Source organism: Clupea harengus, chromosome 17, assembly GCF_900700415.2.
Source record: "Clupea harengus chromosome 17, Ch_v2.0.2, whole genome shotgun sequence".
Taxonomy (NCBI): Eukaryota; Metazoa; Chordata; class Actinopteri; order Clupeiformes; family Clupeidae; genus Clupea; species Clupea harengus.
The window spans coordinates 4,726,722-4,744,221 of NC_045168.1; the positions used below are offsets into that span (position 1 = coordinate 4,726,722).

The 17,500-nt window shown below is 47.7% G+C and overlaps 1 protein-coding gene across 4 annotated transcripts in view; it reads right to left on the minus strand.

Moving 5' to 3' along the window:
* The window catches only part of ncoa2 (nuclear receptor coactivator 2), a 96,323-nt gene that overhangs the window by 46,358 nt on the left and 32,465 nt on the right, over positions 1-17,500 (minus strand). For all 4 annotated transcript variants that reach the window (XM_031583896.2, XM_031583897.2, XM_031583895.2 and 1 more), the window contains exons 3-4: positions 8,923-9,030; positions 7,090-7,262 (exon numbers count right to left, since the gene is read on the minus strand). In XM_031583896.2, the coding sequence (XP_031439756.1) occupies positions 7,090-7,262; positions 8,923-9,011 (262 nt within the window). In that variant the 5' untranslated portion in view covers positions 9,012-9,030. The remainder of the gene's footprint in view (positions 1-7,089; positions 7,263-8,922; positions 9,031-17,500) is intronic.

Below are 17,500 nucleotides of genomic sequence, written 5' to 3' on the forward strand. Positions count from 1 at the left end.
TCTGTTATGACTGTGTCAAGCGCTACGTGGACGACTGAGAATGAAGTTGTGAGAGCAATGTCACACCAATATAAAAATCGGAAAAATAACAGCAGAAAGAAACAGCCCAGAGGATAAACACACTTCCAACTTCCCCTGCACGCAAAGATTTTTTTCTTCAAAAAAGAATGAAAAGAAAAAAGTCCATCAGTATACACTCTCCCTAGCACTCTCCTCCCATCCATCTCTCTTCATCCTCTTCTTTTCTCCTCTCTTCCCATCCCATCTCACCCCATCCCATCCTCTCTCTATCGCTCTCTCTCTCTCTCTATTTCTCTCTCCAGGCCCTGACACCCAGATCGCGCTCAGGTTGCTGATGGTTAATTAGCCTGCTTTGGGAAGCGTATGTTCCCAACACACTGTGCCCCACTTCCTCTTCCGCCCTGGGCCCAAGAATGATTGTGTGAGCGTGTGTGTGTGTGTGTGTGTGTGTGTGTGTGTGTGTGTGTGTGTGTGTGTGTGTGTGTGTGTGTGTGTGTGTGTGTGTGTGTGTGTGTGTGTGTGTGTGCGTGTGCGTGTGCGTGTGAACACTGGAGGTCGGGGGGGAAGGTCCCATTAGAAAGGTGCAGTGCTTCGCTGTGACGCGGAGCCATATGTCGACAGGGGGGGAACAGGAGGGGGTGTAGCTGGGTGTAGCTGCTGGCTGTCCGTCAGCCAACGGTGTTCGCTATGCTAACATGCTAACTCGCCATTCTAACATGCCAACTTGCTGTGCTAATACTCCATCGCCATCCATCTCACTGTATGAACTCACTTTCTTTTCCCAGGGTACTCCATCTCTAGTCTAGCCTTTCGGCTGCCCTCTGTGCTCATTTTCACACTCGCTTTTGTGCTCTTTCTCTTCCACTCCTGTTCAGCAGAATGAGTTTCTCTACTACGCATGTAGTATGTATAATGTCATCAAAGCTAATGATCTTTTCCATCTGTCCCTGCTTATGGTCTCTTTCTGTCTGTATGCTAATGCCCTTTCACTGTCCTTCTTCAGCACCCTCCCATTCGCTTTCTCTCTCTCTTTCTCTCCTTCTTTCTCACCCTCACTCACTCTCTTCTTTCCGCCTCGCCCTCTTTTGCTCACTCACTCATCATCTCTCTCTCGTTTTTGCCTCTCTCCATTTCTCCAATCAGTAACCCTCTCCCTCCATCTCGCTCAGTCTTTCCCTCCCTCCCCCTTTCTCTTTCCCTCCCTCCCTCCCTCTCTGTTAGTTGTGGTGCCTATATGCTGTGCAGGAGGCAGCAGGCTGGTGGGGCTTCCAACTCAACTCAGCAGACCAGCATCACTCACTGCTCTACACACACACACACACACGCACGCACGCACGCACGCACACACAGCTGCACTGGACCACGCACACACACAGCAGACCAGCATCACTCACTGCTCTACACACACACACACACACACACACACACACACACACACACACACGCGCGCACGCACGCACACACAGCTGCACTGGACCACGCACACACACAGCAGACCAGCATCACTCACTGCTCTACACACACACACACACACACGCACGCACGCACGCACACACAGCTGCACTGGACCACGCACACACACAGCAGACCAGCATCACTCACTGCTCTACACACACACACACGCACGCACGCACGGACGCACACACACACACAGCTGCACTGGACTACGTGCATCACTCACTGCCCTCTATATATACACACACACACACACACCAGCACAGCTGCACTGGACCATGCACACGCGCACACACACACACACACACAAGACCATGCACACGCGCGCGCACACACACACACACACACACACACACACACAGAGCACAGCTGCACTAGACCATGCACGCGCACACACACACACACACACACACACACACACACACACCAGCACAGCTGCACTGGACCACGTGCAACACTCTTTACACACACACACACACACACACACACACACACACACACAGCAGACCAGCACAGCTGCACTGGACCACGTGCAACACTCTTTACACACACACACACCCCCAACCACAGCAGACCAGCACAGCTGCACTGGACCACGAGCATCACTCATTCTCTCTCCACACACATAGCACGGCACGGCACGGCACCGCTCACACACATCATTAGGTGGAGGTTTGAATCTTTTCGATTCAGAGGGTAACGATTCATTTACAAAACAATTCTCGATGCATCACGATGCATCTTGGCCTCCATGTTTTTTTTATTAACAAATACAGCAGCAGAGGTACATGAATGTGTTCAATGATGTGATCGCATTTAAATGTGTTTAAAATATGATCAAACTAGCGCGTGACTGTACCTGGCTAGCATCACAAGAACCAGTGGGTTGTGTACATGGAGTATGTACTGCTAGTATCTATAAGTTAACCTTTCATTCACTGACATCTATGGAAGGCGCAGCGGAAGTATTTATTTCCATTGACTGTAGGCTACCTGGCTAGTGGCCCTAGCCCCCGAGGACAAGTTGAACGTTACGTACTGCGTAGCCTGGGCTATTGCCAGTGTTATTTGCAAATTCACTTTTCATACATCACTTCAACTGCATATTGCAGTGAAATGGGTTTAAATGAGTCGTTTAAATTCATTATGCTGGCAGAAATATTATTCTATTATGTTGTTTCAAAAATGGGTAATTTTCTTTCTCTGCATCAATGCAGAATCTTCCCCAGCTCATCCCAGAAGCTATTACCCCCCCCCCCCACACACACACACACACACTCCCTCTGCCAAGGCTCCTCTTGTGCCACTCCTTCCCATCCAGTGGCGTCTGCACCCTGGCATGCTGGCATCCGAGTGGCATCTCCATGGCAGCTCACCCCTCTCCTCCCTCTCCATCATAATAACTCTGAGAAACACGAGTCGGTTCTCCAGTGCCAGACCGGCACGGCCTCCGCCGCTGCCACCATTGCTGAGGGGGAAATGGACTATAACAATGCACACGGTGTGGGGGGGGGGGGGGCTGAATCCTCGCAGTGACACTCTGACCAAGCGTGAAGAGCTGGATCCGACTTAAGTGCGGCTGGCTGTTCTTGGAAGCCTTGGCGACCGCGCCGAGCTGTGCCACCATGCCCATCTGCCAAGGTGTCGGATTTACTGGGGCAGAGCTTGAGCGCATTCAGGTAGTGACTGGCCCACAGTGATTACTGCCTCGTGTCCCGTTACACGCTCATGTGAAACAGTGATGACGGATCGGAAGACGGCCCGCTCCATTGATTCAAGTTGGGATCCAATGAACTGACAACGTCACAACTGGTCAAAGTTCTAATCTTCTACAAAAAAAAAAAAAAAACAAGCAATGAAAAAACTAAATACCTTGAGGGAACTTGTATGAATAATGGCAAAAATAAACTACAGAGCCATCGTATGCTACTTGTTCCATCAGCTCGGTCCATCAAGTCGATAGCAGAAAATCAGATAAAGACTGGTGCAGGCAGGAACAGGGGAAGAGCCTTTTAGCCTTTTTTTTTTTTTAGTTCAGTTTGTCAATAAGTTTTGACTATTCACTGAGGACATTCATTTCATTTTTCAAGACACGTGACTAATAATTGTATTTGATATATTCCCATACAAAATGGAAGGAATGACTACTGCATGCATTGGAAGGGGATGAAGCCATCAATCGCCTGGCTTCCTCAGAATCAAACAAGATGTGCCATTTCCTTTCCTGGCAAAGGTGATGAGAGTTCACACTTGAAGGGCTTGTGTGCAGAATAAACGAGAACAACAACAACAAAAACAACAAGTTTAGAGGGGGGGGGGGGGGGGGGGTAGAGAGGTAGAGAGAGAGAGAGAGGGAAAGGGAGGGAGAGAGAGACGACGGGGAGCAGAAAAAAAGAAAAAGCCAGTTCACCCCTGCTTTTTTTCTGAAGCTGTTCGATGTACAAATACAATTACCGGAGTCTCAGTGAAGTGCAAAGGTTGTTTTTCCAATCTAGCATGAAGCCCAGGAACAAGAGCTGGAGGGGGTGCACTTCTTACTGAAGAGAGGGCAAGAGCAACGAGCGTGTGTGTGTGTGTGTGTGTGTGTGTGTGTGTGTGTGTGTGTGTGTGTGTGTGTGTGTGTGTGTGTGTGTGTGTGTGTGTGTGTGTGTGTGTGTGTGTGTGTGTGTGTGTGTGTGTGTGTGTGTGTGAGTGTGAGTGTGAGTGTGAGTGTGAGTGTGTGTGTGTGTGAGAGAGAGACAGTGTGTATATCTATATATCTTTATCTATATATGTCTATGCATGTATATGCACATGCTTTGACAACACAACAACCCATGACATATCTATAAGCCATTGAAATAGAAAATTGATTGAGTCAGTGAAAGTGTGTGTGTGTGTGTTTGTGTGTGTGTGTGTGTGTGTGTATGCAGCCTTTGCATCACATTGCTCACCATTACATAAGCCGGCGCCCAGTGAATCACAAACAAGCGACATCATCAGAGACTCATCTGCCACTGCCTGTGTGCTCCGCTAAGCCCATCTCTCTACCACAGCGTTCACACACACACACACACACACACACACACACACACACACACACACACACACACACACACACACACACACAGACACAGACACAGACACACCATATAAACCTTAAACCAATACACATCATGTATTGCAACATGACATGCCGATTAACAATATGTGTACTAGTTTGAACCACAGGGAAATAGAAATAACACTCACACACACACACACACACACACACACACACAGACACACACAGACACACACAGACACACACAGACACACACAGACACACACACACCGACTCATGCTCTAGTTGGTTACATACACTTAAAGTGACATAAGGAGACCAAATGTTAAGGTACAAAATTCAGACATTCTGGGGTTCATGCATTGAAATATTTAAGGTCATGCTGTCTCTGCAAGAGTGCAAACACACACACACACACACACACACACACACACACACACACACACACACACACACACACACACACAGAACTTCTTTCTTTCTGGCTTCCTTCCGCTCACTTCTATACACACACACACACCAAGCTTATGTCCTTCTGGTCTCCCCTTTCTCACTCCACACAGACACACGGATATCATTATGCAATACAAACATGATGTATATTGGTTTGAGGTTTAGTGTGTGTTTTAGTTAGTATGCATGTGCTTGAGATTTCTTTTTGTGTGTATTTGCCTGTTATGGAGAGCATTGTGATGCAAAAGCTCCATACACACACCCCCCTCCCTGGTAGTGCTGTCTTTGAGGTCTCCAGCCCCACGCAGAGATGTGAACATCATATAGGAGGCCTGGACATGGGCGGGCTACACAAGCTCTCTATCCATCCATCCATCCATCCATCTCTCTCTCTTCTCTCTCTTCTCTCCTCCTCTCCTCCTCTCCTCCTCTCCTCCTCCTCCTCCTCCTCCCCCCTCCCTCCCTCCCTCCCTCCCTCGGCTAATAGCTGCGCTAATGATATTAGCATGTCACCTGTCGGCTCCTTTTACTGTAAGCGTCTTGGGCCGGAAACACCACAAAGCTTGTTTCCTGGGGTCACTCACTTGCAAGGCCTTTTGGCTTTACATAGGAGGAGAGGACAAGGACACTTTACTTACACACACAGGCGTGCGCACACACATACACACACACACACACACACACACACACAGGCCTAGCCCACACCACCACACACAGGCGTAGCCCACGCAATCACACACACAGGCATAAAAACACCCATTCCAAAAGATTCAAGAGTCTTTCATGAAAGCACAGGCATTTGGATATACATACACACACACACACACAGGTGTGTACATGCGTGTACACATACAAACATGCAATACACATCGTCCTAGGAGGGAAGGGCACTCAAACAGACAGGCAGGCTCTCTCTCTCCACACACACATCTAGAAACACCCATTCCAAAAGATTCAGAAGTCTTTCATGAAAGCACAGGCATTTGGAGACACACACACACACACACAAGTCTTTCATGGAAACACAGGCATTCAACACACTCACACACACACACACACACACACACACACACACACACACCTTTCATGGAAACACAGGCATTTGAACACACACACACACACACACACACACACGAGTCTTTCATGGAAACACAGGCATTTGAACACACACACACACACACACACACACACACACACACACGCGAGTCTTTCATGGAAACACAGGCATTTGAACACACACACACACACACACACACACACACACACACACACACACACACACACGCGAGTCTTTCATGGAAACACAGGCATTTGAACACACACACACACACACACACACACACACACACACACACACACACACACGCGAGTCTTTCATGGAAACACAGGCATTTGAAGACACAACACACTCACACAGTCCCTGAGCTCATGGTGGTTTCTAACAATTCCATCCCTATGGGATAAGCTCTCCTGGAGTGAGCCATTTCAGTGTTGCCAAATCTCTGCAGCGATCCTGATTTGAACATTCCTCCATTCTTAATACTCTCACTCACTCACATTAGGGAGGGGAGGGGAGAGAGAGAGAAAGAGAGAGAGAAAGAGAGAGAAAGAGAGAGAGTGAGAGAGAGTGAGAGAGATATATTCAGGCTTCAGAACTTCAGGCTCTATCTGCAAACAGGCCACCCCTGAGATGTCCACTGCATCTGCCATTCCAAGCACACTCATGAAGACAATTATGTCATCTAAATCTTCGGTGTGGAGCTTTTTCAACTTGTCCTTTCGAGGAACCTTTAGAGGGCATTTTAGAACTATTGGTCCCAATTCTTTCAAGTGCACTTATGTAAGTAGGCTAATAACCAGTCGTATGTACTTGTTCAGTAATTGCATTTCTTTCCATGATGTAGTCATCATTACCTCACACTAACGCAAACCTCAAATATAACTTGCAACAACAGGTTCTAATACAAAGAGTACATAGAGCTCAATTAATGAAGTATTAAAAGCATAGCATTCACACACACACACACAGAGCAAAGCTGAACCCTTAAAAAAAAAGTATTATAGAAATCTCTTAGCAAGACTTTTTGCACTATGAAATCAAAACCAGCCAGTCTTACCTTGCTCTTTTATCTGACGAATCTGCTTCACAGTCTCTTTTAAGATTGCACATTTGTCAGGCTTGACATTGAAGTTGTCAATGTCGTTGAAGTTGGCGAAGATCAGCTCGGCGAGCTCTTCGATGTATTTATTCTCGTGCTCCCGGTTGCGCTTTTCAGTGCTTCGTTTGGTGCTGGGGGGAGACAGGAGAGGTCAAAGGTCAAAGGGCTGAAGGCAAACACACGGCCTCGGAGCGGTAACCCACCAACACCGGCGCCGATCCCGTGGGTTTCATTTTGTTGATCTCCAAAAGTGAAGACATGACCAAATATCTGGCACCTTTTTGCTATGCTGCTGAGAATCACCTGAGAAAGCCTCACGGTCGCTTTGTGACAGTGAACACGTTATCATTTCTGTAAGAATTACTGGTGAAACCACCCAATCGGTTTACAAATGAGGAATAACTGACATTATTTTCACTAAAAAACACAAATATAGGAGTCTTGAAAAGAAATAACCCATCATGTAAGGGTTACATTGATGACCACCAGTGGCTTCAGTAATAGCAGTGGGGAGGAGATGACTGGATGACCTTCATAATGGTGCTTTGATCAGCTCTGCTAATTCCCAACTGGGTACTAATGAAGCTGCTAGCAGGGTTAGCAGAATTGGCATGATCTGGGTGTCAATCATTGGAGATCTCTGATGGTAAACTATAAAGTTCATTAATGTCGTTTTTATTATGGTTTTAAAGACTTAAGGGTTGATACACTGTCACACAAGATGTGGCCATGAAGATGGTGAAACTTGGAACAGGGGTTTAAATCCACATATTACGCAAGTAAACAGAGTAAGTGTGAAGTTGAGTAGGAGGCACACTCATACCAAGAGTGAAAAACACTGATGAAGGGGGACTTTGGTGGACCTAGGAGCGGTGTAGGCTACGTTCGGTGTTAAACTACACCGCTCAACACCTAACGTTTGAACACACGGAAACTGCCAGCTATGGCAGAGTCCGCTGAGGGACCCCTTAGCTTTTCCCCAAGGGTATGAGCCCCACCAGTTCATCAGGCCGTGGAGAGGCTGACACACACACACACACACACACACACACACACACACACACACACACACACACACAAACACAAACACACAGCCTCGCCTCTGTTGCCCTTCCAGAGGGCTTGCACTTTCGATTCATCCTGGAGCCTCTTCAGCACTATTTCTGTTAGGTGGATGGAAAACAGCTTTGGCAAACATGTCGCCCACTGCAATTTTCTGTTTTCTGGTTGCAACCCCCCCCCCCAACCCCCACAACCCCCCCCCCCCTGACACACACCCCACCACTTTCTCTATGAATGGATAATAGACATAGACAGCCAGGCTTTATCTGAGTCAGTGGAAAGTTGGCTGAGTAAAGATGGGGGGGGGGGGGGTCTTTATTTAGCAACATCACCAGCACTTGGGCATCAACTCGGGAGCTATACGCGCTATATTGGGCTTTTTGTTGCAGTTCAATAGTTCAGAGGCCATGCATACATTAAAGGAGGGGGACTTATGCTGCAGTTGTTAGCGCTGCAGGGGTCAAAAGGTCAAGGGAAATATGACCCCCCTGTGAATGACAGTGGGCTGCCGCTAAAGCAGGTGTTGTTCTGTGTGTGAGTGTGTTGTGTGTGAGAGAGGGAGAGTGTGTAAAGGGGGGTGTGTGTGTGTGTGTGTGTGTGTGTGTGTGTGTGTGTGTGTGTGTGTGTGTGTGTGTGTGTGTGTGTGTGTGTGTGTGTGTGTGTGTGTGTGTGTGTGTGTGTGTGTGTGTGTGTGTGTGTGTGTGTGTGTGTGGCGGTGAGAGAGCTTACCTTGGGCCCAGCAGCTCTGAGGAACATTCTTTCCGTTTCTGAGCCTCTGCCCGGCCAGGGTCCGAAGAGTTTTCTCCTACACCACTCATCTTCAATGCATATCAGCCACTGCAGACCAAAACAGAGAAGAAAGCTCAGCTATGACACATAAAAATGAATACAATCAATACAATTCTGAGATACTTTCAAACTAAAGTTATTCATTAAATACACTAATTATTGAGGGCTTATTAGACTTAGAACCATGGCTTCATATGGATTGAATGGATGGTAAATTGGAACGATCTCCACCAAAAAAAGAGACTTTTAATTATTTGATCATACTAAGGTAAGGAAGGTTGTAAGTAGGACACAAATCTCCACAGCCGTAAGACCATATCTGATACTTGAAGTCGAGACAGTAAACACTGATTCCAATGGCACACACACAAAATGAAACTCCACACGACTGTGAATTATTGAAGTCTTTTTTTTGCAAAGTCACCCTTCTTCACTTTGATTTAATTTGAAACTTGAATAAGTCTTTAAGGAGACGAGGAAACACTGAGCTACTGGTTAGACTTATTAGGAGGTCACACTCGAGATGTGGGTCAAAGCTTAGGGGCTTGAGAGGGGCCAGAGAGAGAGAGAGAGAGAGAGAGAATGACAGGGTAGGGGGATGGAGGCAAGAGGGTGAGAGAGAAATAGAGAATGTGAGGAAGACAGAAAGAGAGAAAAATGGAACGAAGAAAAAAACATTTAAATAATTTCCTTTGCCAGTACAGCTCCCGTGAGAGATGGGGAAAGGAGAACAGATAGAGACGGAGGTCCCTAGTTTCCCATTGCTCACCACATACATATCAAACCCTTATACCAACACCAAACTACCTTTAACACTCCACTACTCACCACATACATATCAAACCCTTATACCAACACCAAACTACCTTTAACACTCCACTACTCAACACATACATATGACGCCGATCAGACCCGGGATATTTCTCGCCGGAGCACAGGCGTGACAGGACGTGACAAGGAGTGGCGCTCCACTGAGTGACAGCACTGCGACGCTGGCACGCAAGCGTGCACGCGAGCAGGAGGCAGGCAGCCCTCGACGGACCTCTCCGCCATCATCAATTATTCAGGGGAGCAATGGCTTTTTAATCAGCGGCAGCCCAGTTTTTAAGGGTGGAGGCGAAAAAGACTCACACCAGCACGATGATGAAATCTGTTTGCAGCCCGTGCAGCAGACCCAGGGGTCTGGACGCGCACTGGCCCTTTAGGGTGCGGGGCAGTTGGATGGCCATTTTTAATAGTGGCTTAGGGTCGGTTGGGTGTATGTGAATGCCACATGCTGGAGTAGGAGGGACTCAAGGGAAAAACAAATGCACAAGGCCTCTTTCAGGAAGTAGCTTTTCCCTTCTCTCTCGACACCATCACAAACACTGTGGGAGATGTCCAACACTGTCAGGGACAACTATGTAACTATGTATGAACCGCTTCGCATTGGCATCTTAGCAATCGAAACAAATGTTACTCATGAGTTCCGAGCCTGAAAAAAACACTACAGTGAAACATTTAAAAGACAGAAGAATGCCTCTATCCACATCCCTCACTATGATGCCTTATTTTTCACCTTCTCAAAGTTTAGTACAGCGACATAACTGACAATAGTACAAGGGAGGACTAGCAGACTGAGCTTTGGCGTTCCATGTGGCCGCCACGCTGGGTTCCCAGGCATCAGGCCCCAGCCAGCCAGCCAGCAGCACACGGCCATTACGTAAGAGAGGCGAACAGCCGAGCAGCCAGCCTCGATCTGGAGGCCGAACAGTTAGTGTGTGCGCACGCACGCACTAACACACACACACACACACACACACACAGCCTGCAGAGTCGACTGAACGACGCATTAGCAAAGAGAATCCCTGCTGGATTGCAGTGGCCTACTTTAACCAAATGACAGGCAGTGGAATTGAAAGCAATGGCTGTGTGAGAGAGCAAGAGAGAGGGAGAGAGAGAGAAGCACAGAGAGTGAATGTCTCTCTGTGTGTGTGTGTGTGTGTGTGTGTGTGTGTGTGTGTGTGTGTGTGTCATCCAGAGTAAGACAGTATCCTGTGGCTTCAGAGGCGTTTGTATATGTCTAAATCCAGCCCCACTAACTGGAAAGCCTTTCTGGTAAATGACAGGACTTTCATTTTATTAGAGGACTGGACATGCCCCTATTCCCAAAGCAAACAGCTATGTGGTCAGGCTCACAGGGCTGGGAAGAAAAAGAGAGAGAGAGAGAGAGAGAAAGGAGGAGAGCAGGAAAGAAAGACAGAAAGAAGGAAACCAAGAGAGAGAAAGAGAGAGAGGAAGGCAGGAAGACAGAAAGCAAGCTTGAAAAAGACAAAGAACTGTGAGAAAAAACAGAAAGCAAGTCATGGCTGACTCACGGTGCGTACTGAATTACTACTGCATCACAGGGCTACACTTTCTCTCCTGCCTGACCACATCGCCTGTTGCTTTTTAGGTAGGCAGCAACAACCTCTGTACACACAGACAAACTCGCAGACACACACACAGACCGACAGACTCGCAGACACACACACAGACATACAGACTCGCAGACACACACACAGACATACAGACTCGCAGACACACACACAGACGGACTCACAGACACACACACACACACGTGACTCCGCATCTCAATGACAAACCCATGAAGTGGTAGCCAGGTGCAGGGGGACACACAGCACCAAGGACAGCGGAGGAGAGCAGCTAAAGCCTCAGGTCCTTCCACTGGCTCAGAGTGTGTCTGTGTGTGTGGGTGGGTGTGTGTGTGTGTGTGTGTGTGTGTGTGTGTGTGTGTGTGTGTGGGTGCGTGTGTGTTTGAGTGTTGTGCGGAGCCAACACAGTCTCTCGGATGACGGTTAATTTCGGCTAATTACGGCAAGGGGACGGTCAGATGCTTGCCAGGGGATTAGCACGGGAAGCTACCAGCGCTTTCCGCCAACTGCTGTTCCGTTCGCTTTCGAGCACAAAGTCCAACCGGAGAAATAAAGAACAGGAGAGAGTTGAGAAACTAATGCACATGTTTGCCATGCATATATCTAAAATAACTGTGTATACAGTGCATGTGTGTTATATATATGATATATACATCATGTCCACATACATGTATATGCATTTTTAAATAGGTTGCTATGGGAGTATGTGTGCTGCCTTTTTTTGTGAAAGACTGCAATCAGAATGGGACTTTTTACACCTTTGAATGGTATTTAGATAAAGAAACCTGCAGTGATTCCAATCGAATGCACACACACACACACACACACACACGCACGCACAAAAATACACAAAAAAGCAAAGCTGCTCATGAAATGGCTTGTGCCCTCTGGGTGACTGTATAATCACTTCATGCATTCATGGAATCCCACTCAACGGCAGGAAAGGCCACTGTGTTGGTGCCTCCAACTGAAAAAACTAAACAAAAAAAAACAAAAAAAAAGGTGGAGGGGAGAATGCAATGATTGTTGAGGGGAGAGCGTAAAAAAAAAAATGGCGCCTGCTCGCCCATAATGTTTGCTTACTGCTAATAACAAGATTAGAGGAAATAAAGGCAATTAAAGTGTTTTACAGCCTTAACGGGGTTGGACAAGCACCATCACACAAACGCTTCTGATGGCAGGGATAGGGGAGGAGTTTCTGAACCAGATGAGCAGCTTTTCCACGGCCTTCTTTCGGAGTCTTAAGCATACCAGTGAGCATACCACTGATTTAATAATTAGCAAAAAAAAAACAAGTGAGTCACCAACTATCTGTGTTCCCTCTAATTGGAAGATCTGACAGCCACCTGCTTCCGGCTGAGGCAGCACTCGGAGATGCACACCGCGTCTATGAGAACGATAGTTGCCTTATCAGTCGCGTTATCAGTTTACTTTATGGCTACAAAAACAGTCTAATAGAGAGAGGGAGAGGGAGAGGGAGAGGGAGGTGGAGAAGGAAAGGGAGGAGGGGAGGCTTTTGAAGGAGACCGAAGACTGCTGACTAAGCAGAGGGAAGATAATTTATGATCTGGACTGAACCAGCACAACTAAACCGCCCCTCTCTTCCTCCTCCACCAGGACCACCACCCCACCCTACCCCACCCCCTCCTACAATGGCTAAGGGGACCTGGGCAGGAAATGACCAGCGCGTGCCTTGTGTGCACCTACTGGCTCCACCAGTGCTATGAGTGCTGCACTTCAATTATCTGCTGAATTCCCTTTAAACTCCCTCTAACCCAACGCACGCACGCACGCACGCACGCACGCACGCACGCACGCACGCACACACAACCTACTAAAGAGGCCATCAGACAGCCCCCTGAAGAAGAAATCTTCACAAAGAAACCTTTATATATAATGTTTTTCTACGTACCCAAATGTCAGATGGGACATTATTTTAAATCATGTTTTAAATTTTATGTTATGTGAGCGATAATGATGATAAGTCCAGACACTCAAAACACCACACTCCCCTCCCAGAGTTGGCTCCTGCGCAGGAGTTCAGAGAGAGAGAGAGAGAGAGACTGCGTGCGTGTGTGTGTGTGTGAGAGACGTGCAGAGATGCCGTCTGGATGAGAGGCTGCGGCTGGCTCTTCTCTGGAGCCCAGCGGTCAGATAAAGCCTCTTGGTCAGGAGGCGCTGGGTGCCTACGAGGTCTCATGACCGTCACAAACAAGAGCAGAGCCACGGTCAACGCAAGGGCAACACCATCGGCATTGCTGCTGACAGCACACACACACACACACACACACACACACACACACACACACACACACACACACACACACACACACACACACACACACACACACACACACACACACACACACAGCACTTCCAGACTTGGGGTGGATGATACGAACGAAATCACAGTATTTTCAACTGTATGGACAGTATAGAGTACCTATCACAGTTTATTATCCAAAGTTCATAATCATTCACCTAGGTATATAAACACGAAAAGTGTTTAAGAGTTTGTCTAAATGAACAGTTACAATAAAACAATAATCATGAGGCCCCTAATTCCAAGCACAGTTTGCTCGGTATGACTGACATAACATTAGCCCTCAAAATTCTTAACCACAGCCAGCGGCCTGTTGACATTTTCCGGGTTGAGGGATGTCTTATGCAAACATAATTTAACGACAATGCAGAAGAATGCTACTGTGAAGGGGTGTCACCTATCGGTGTTTGCTAGGCATTTTGTGGAGCTTTCAGCAGGTTCCTAATGGCAACCCTTAGCAACTGAGGAAAGCCCCAAAATTTCCACCAGTGGCAAAAAATATATTAGATCCATTACATATCAAAGCCTGACATTGTTCTTCAGATTATCAAACCATTTCACAGTTTGCTGGTTCCCTAGCTATGTGATGTAGTAATCGCAGGCAAGAGATTTAGAGGGGACTACTAGTAACTGATGTGGAATTCTCCGACCGCCGAAAATCTGGGAAAATTGTATGCTTTACTTCATACTTTAAAAAAATATCCCAGTATTGACGGCATTGTAAAATTCAGGCGGTGGTATGACAATTAGAAAACAGAAATAGAGGCCACCTCTACTTCAGACCGCATACCACAACCTCAAATAGATGGAGGTTATGAAACACTCACACATACACATCTGTGGCAGTCCCACATCACACACACACACACACAAACACACTCACTCACTCACACCATAGCAATCACTGCATGAAACCATTGCAATTACACACCTGTCTTTGATAAGACACACACACACACACATCCCTCAAATAGATATTTAACACACACACAAACACACACACACACCAGCCATAACGTAGGCTACATTGGCATATGGACACAGCTGTGATATCCATTATTCAGGAGGAGTGAGAGAGCAATGAGCAGCTCGCCACTCTAACCCAGTTACAGTCCTGCCAGTGGAGAGAGAGTGAGAGAGAGGGGGGGGGGGAGTGTGAGGGAGTGAGAGAGGGTGAGAGAGAGAGGGTGAGAGAGAGAGGTAAAGAGAGAGGGGGAGAGAGATACAGACAGATAGATAGAGAAAGAGGGATAGAAGGAGAGATACAGACAGACAGATAGAGAGAAAGAGAGAGAGGGGGGGGGTATCTGGCTGACTGTGGTAGAGCTCCACGCTGTGCCACCCCATCACAGAGCTCTGCAGGGGCTGTGCTCCACCTCTGCCTCTGCCTGTGCCGGGGCGGGCACTGTGCTGATAGGGGGCATTCATTATTTACCCACGGGGGGAGGGGGGTACTGGGGGGGAGGAATAGAGGCTGGGCCGAGCACTCAAACAGCTATGGGATAAGACAGGAGGAGGAGAGGAGGAGGAGAGAAGAGATTGGAGGAAAGGAGAGAAGGGGTGGGGAGGGAAGAGGAGATAAGTAGAGAGAGTAGAGAGAGTAGAGGAGTGGGGAGGGAGAGACAGAAACCGACTGTGGAACTGAGGTGGCCCTGATCTACGCCAGATGAGGACTGCATGCAGTCCCAGGTCAGCGATCTGCTATCTGGACAGAGCAGGGAGAGGAGAGGAAAGGAGGATGGCAACAAGGAGAGAAAAAGGAGGGCCTGCTACCAAAGCCATGTGCCAGAACTCCAGTTAAACCACACACACACACACACACACGGAAACCAGGGCTGGATAAACACACGCACAGGGCAGAACTCCACCAGGCAGCAGTACTGCATTTGTAGAGACCAGGGCTACACGGGAACACACACACATATGTAGTCAAACTCTCTCTTTCCTTTTCTCTCTCACACACACACACACACACACACACACACACACACACACACACACACACACACACACACACACACACACACGTAAGGACTTCTTAGTTGTCCAATACAACAGTGAGGAAGTACAGAAGTACAAACTATTCAGACAATTAAATGCAGGCTGCACACATATGTCAGTTAAAGTTTCCCATTTTACACTTCTGTGACAACAGGTCCCTTTTGAATATTTCCCATTGCATTTAATGTGCCCCCCCCCAGATCAACTCCACATCACTCAAGAGGTTGGGTCAAGGGTCAACTAGGCCATAATTTCGTCGCACAGCCAATTGATTGACACCTCTGACAGGCCAATCCATGGCGATGACCTGATTAACGTAGCCTATGACTTCATGAGCGTCTGAAGCGGGGAGCGGGATCGTGTGTTAGCATGTGTGTGTGTGTGTGTGTGTGTGTGTGTGTGACTGTGCGCAAGTTCACTGGCGTGGCCTGGCGAGAGCGCCGGGTTCATCTGAGACCTGTCACAACAGGGAGGCCCCGGCATCTTCTCACCGAGGTCGGGTTACAACAAGTGCAACCCAGGCCCCGTCACAAAGACCCCCGTCACGATCTCTGAGTCCAGATTCATGCCAGTTTGGGGGGAAAAAACTAAATAAAACAGATCTATTTGTTTACAGTCAAAAAGAGATTTTCAAACATAAAACAAGGTTACTGAGAATGACATCTAAATATTAAATTCTGATTGCCCCCGATGTCTTTGGCCGCCTTGCATGTTGAAGCAATCCATATTCATTCGTCTCTAGAAGACTTAACATAATGAAACACTGTGAACTTTAAAATGCAAACGACCGAGTCTCCAAAACTCCGACAACTGGATTCAGGAACATTTAAAATAAGGAGTTCAGCCAATTAACACTGATGTTGAAACTCTCTAAAAGTACTTTCTCACATCACTGGATGTGTGTGAGCTGCTCTCTTGACTTCTATGCAACACTGCCTCCCTACGCCACTGCGTCTTCTTGCTGTTCAACCTCAGCAACACGGACGGGCCGTTTCAGACAGACATCTTGGACATGGCTGGACTGGTGTGAGTGTTAGCAGGGCCTCCTCCTTGTGGCTGCTTGTGCAGCATCGTCAGACGACAGTCCTCGAGGGCACTGATTTCTGCTTTCACACTGAATAGAAATCCTCCCTGACATCCCGTTTTTAGACAGTTGCGCAGCTGACACACACACACACACACACACACACACACACACACACACACAAGTGCAGGCCTTGCACTTTCTTTCTCTCGAGGAAGGGAGGCGTCCCGCTGCTAAATGCTGAGAGAGAGAGAGAGACACAGAGAAAGATAGAGAGAGAGACAGAGACACACAGAGAAAGAGAGAGACAGAGAAAGAGAGAGAGAGAGAGTGACACAGAGAGAGAGTGACAGACAGAGAGAGAGAGAGAGACAGAGAAAGAGAGAGAGAGAGTGACACACAGAGAGAGAGAGAGAGAGAGGTGTTAATCTCCCAACTGAAGCCTTTCCACTGTGCCAGCACCACACAGGACACTGAAGTAGGGGGCTCGTCATCGGGCTCTAGTCTGGTGGGAAATTAAGTATGAAACTTTCTGGAATGGAGCTTCAGTGACTCAGTGTGCTAATATCTGACACTGGTGAGGAACGGCTGACAACACCAACACGCCACTGTCGCACACACCGATAAACACACACACACACACACACACACACATATAAACACTCACACAGACACACACAAAAGCACATGCAGATTAACACTCACACAGACACACACAAAGGAACACACACACACAGTCCAATGTGACAGTTTTGT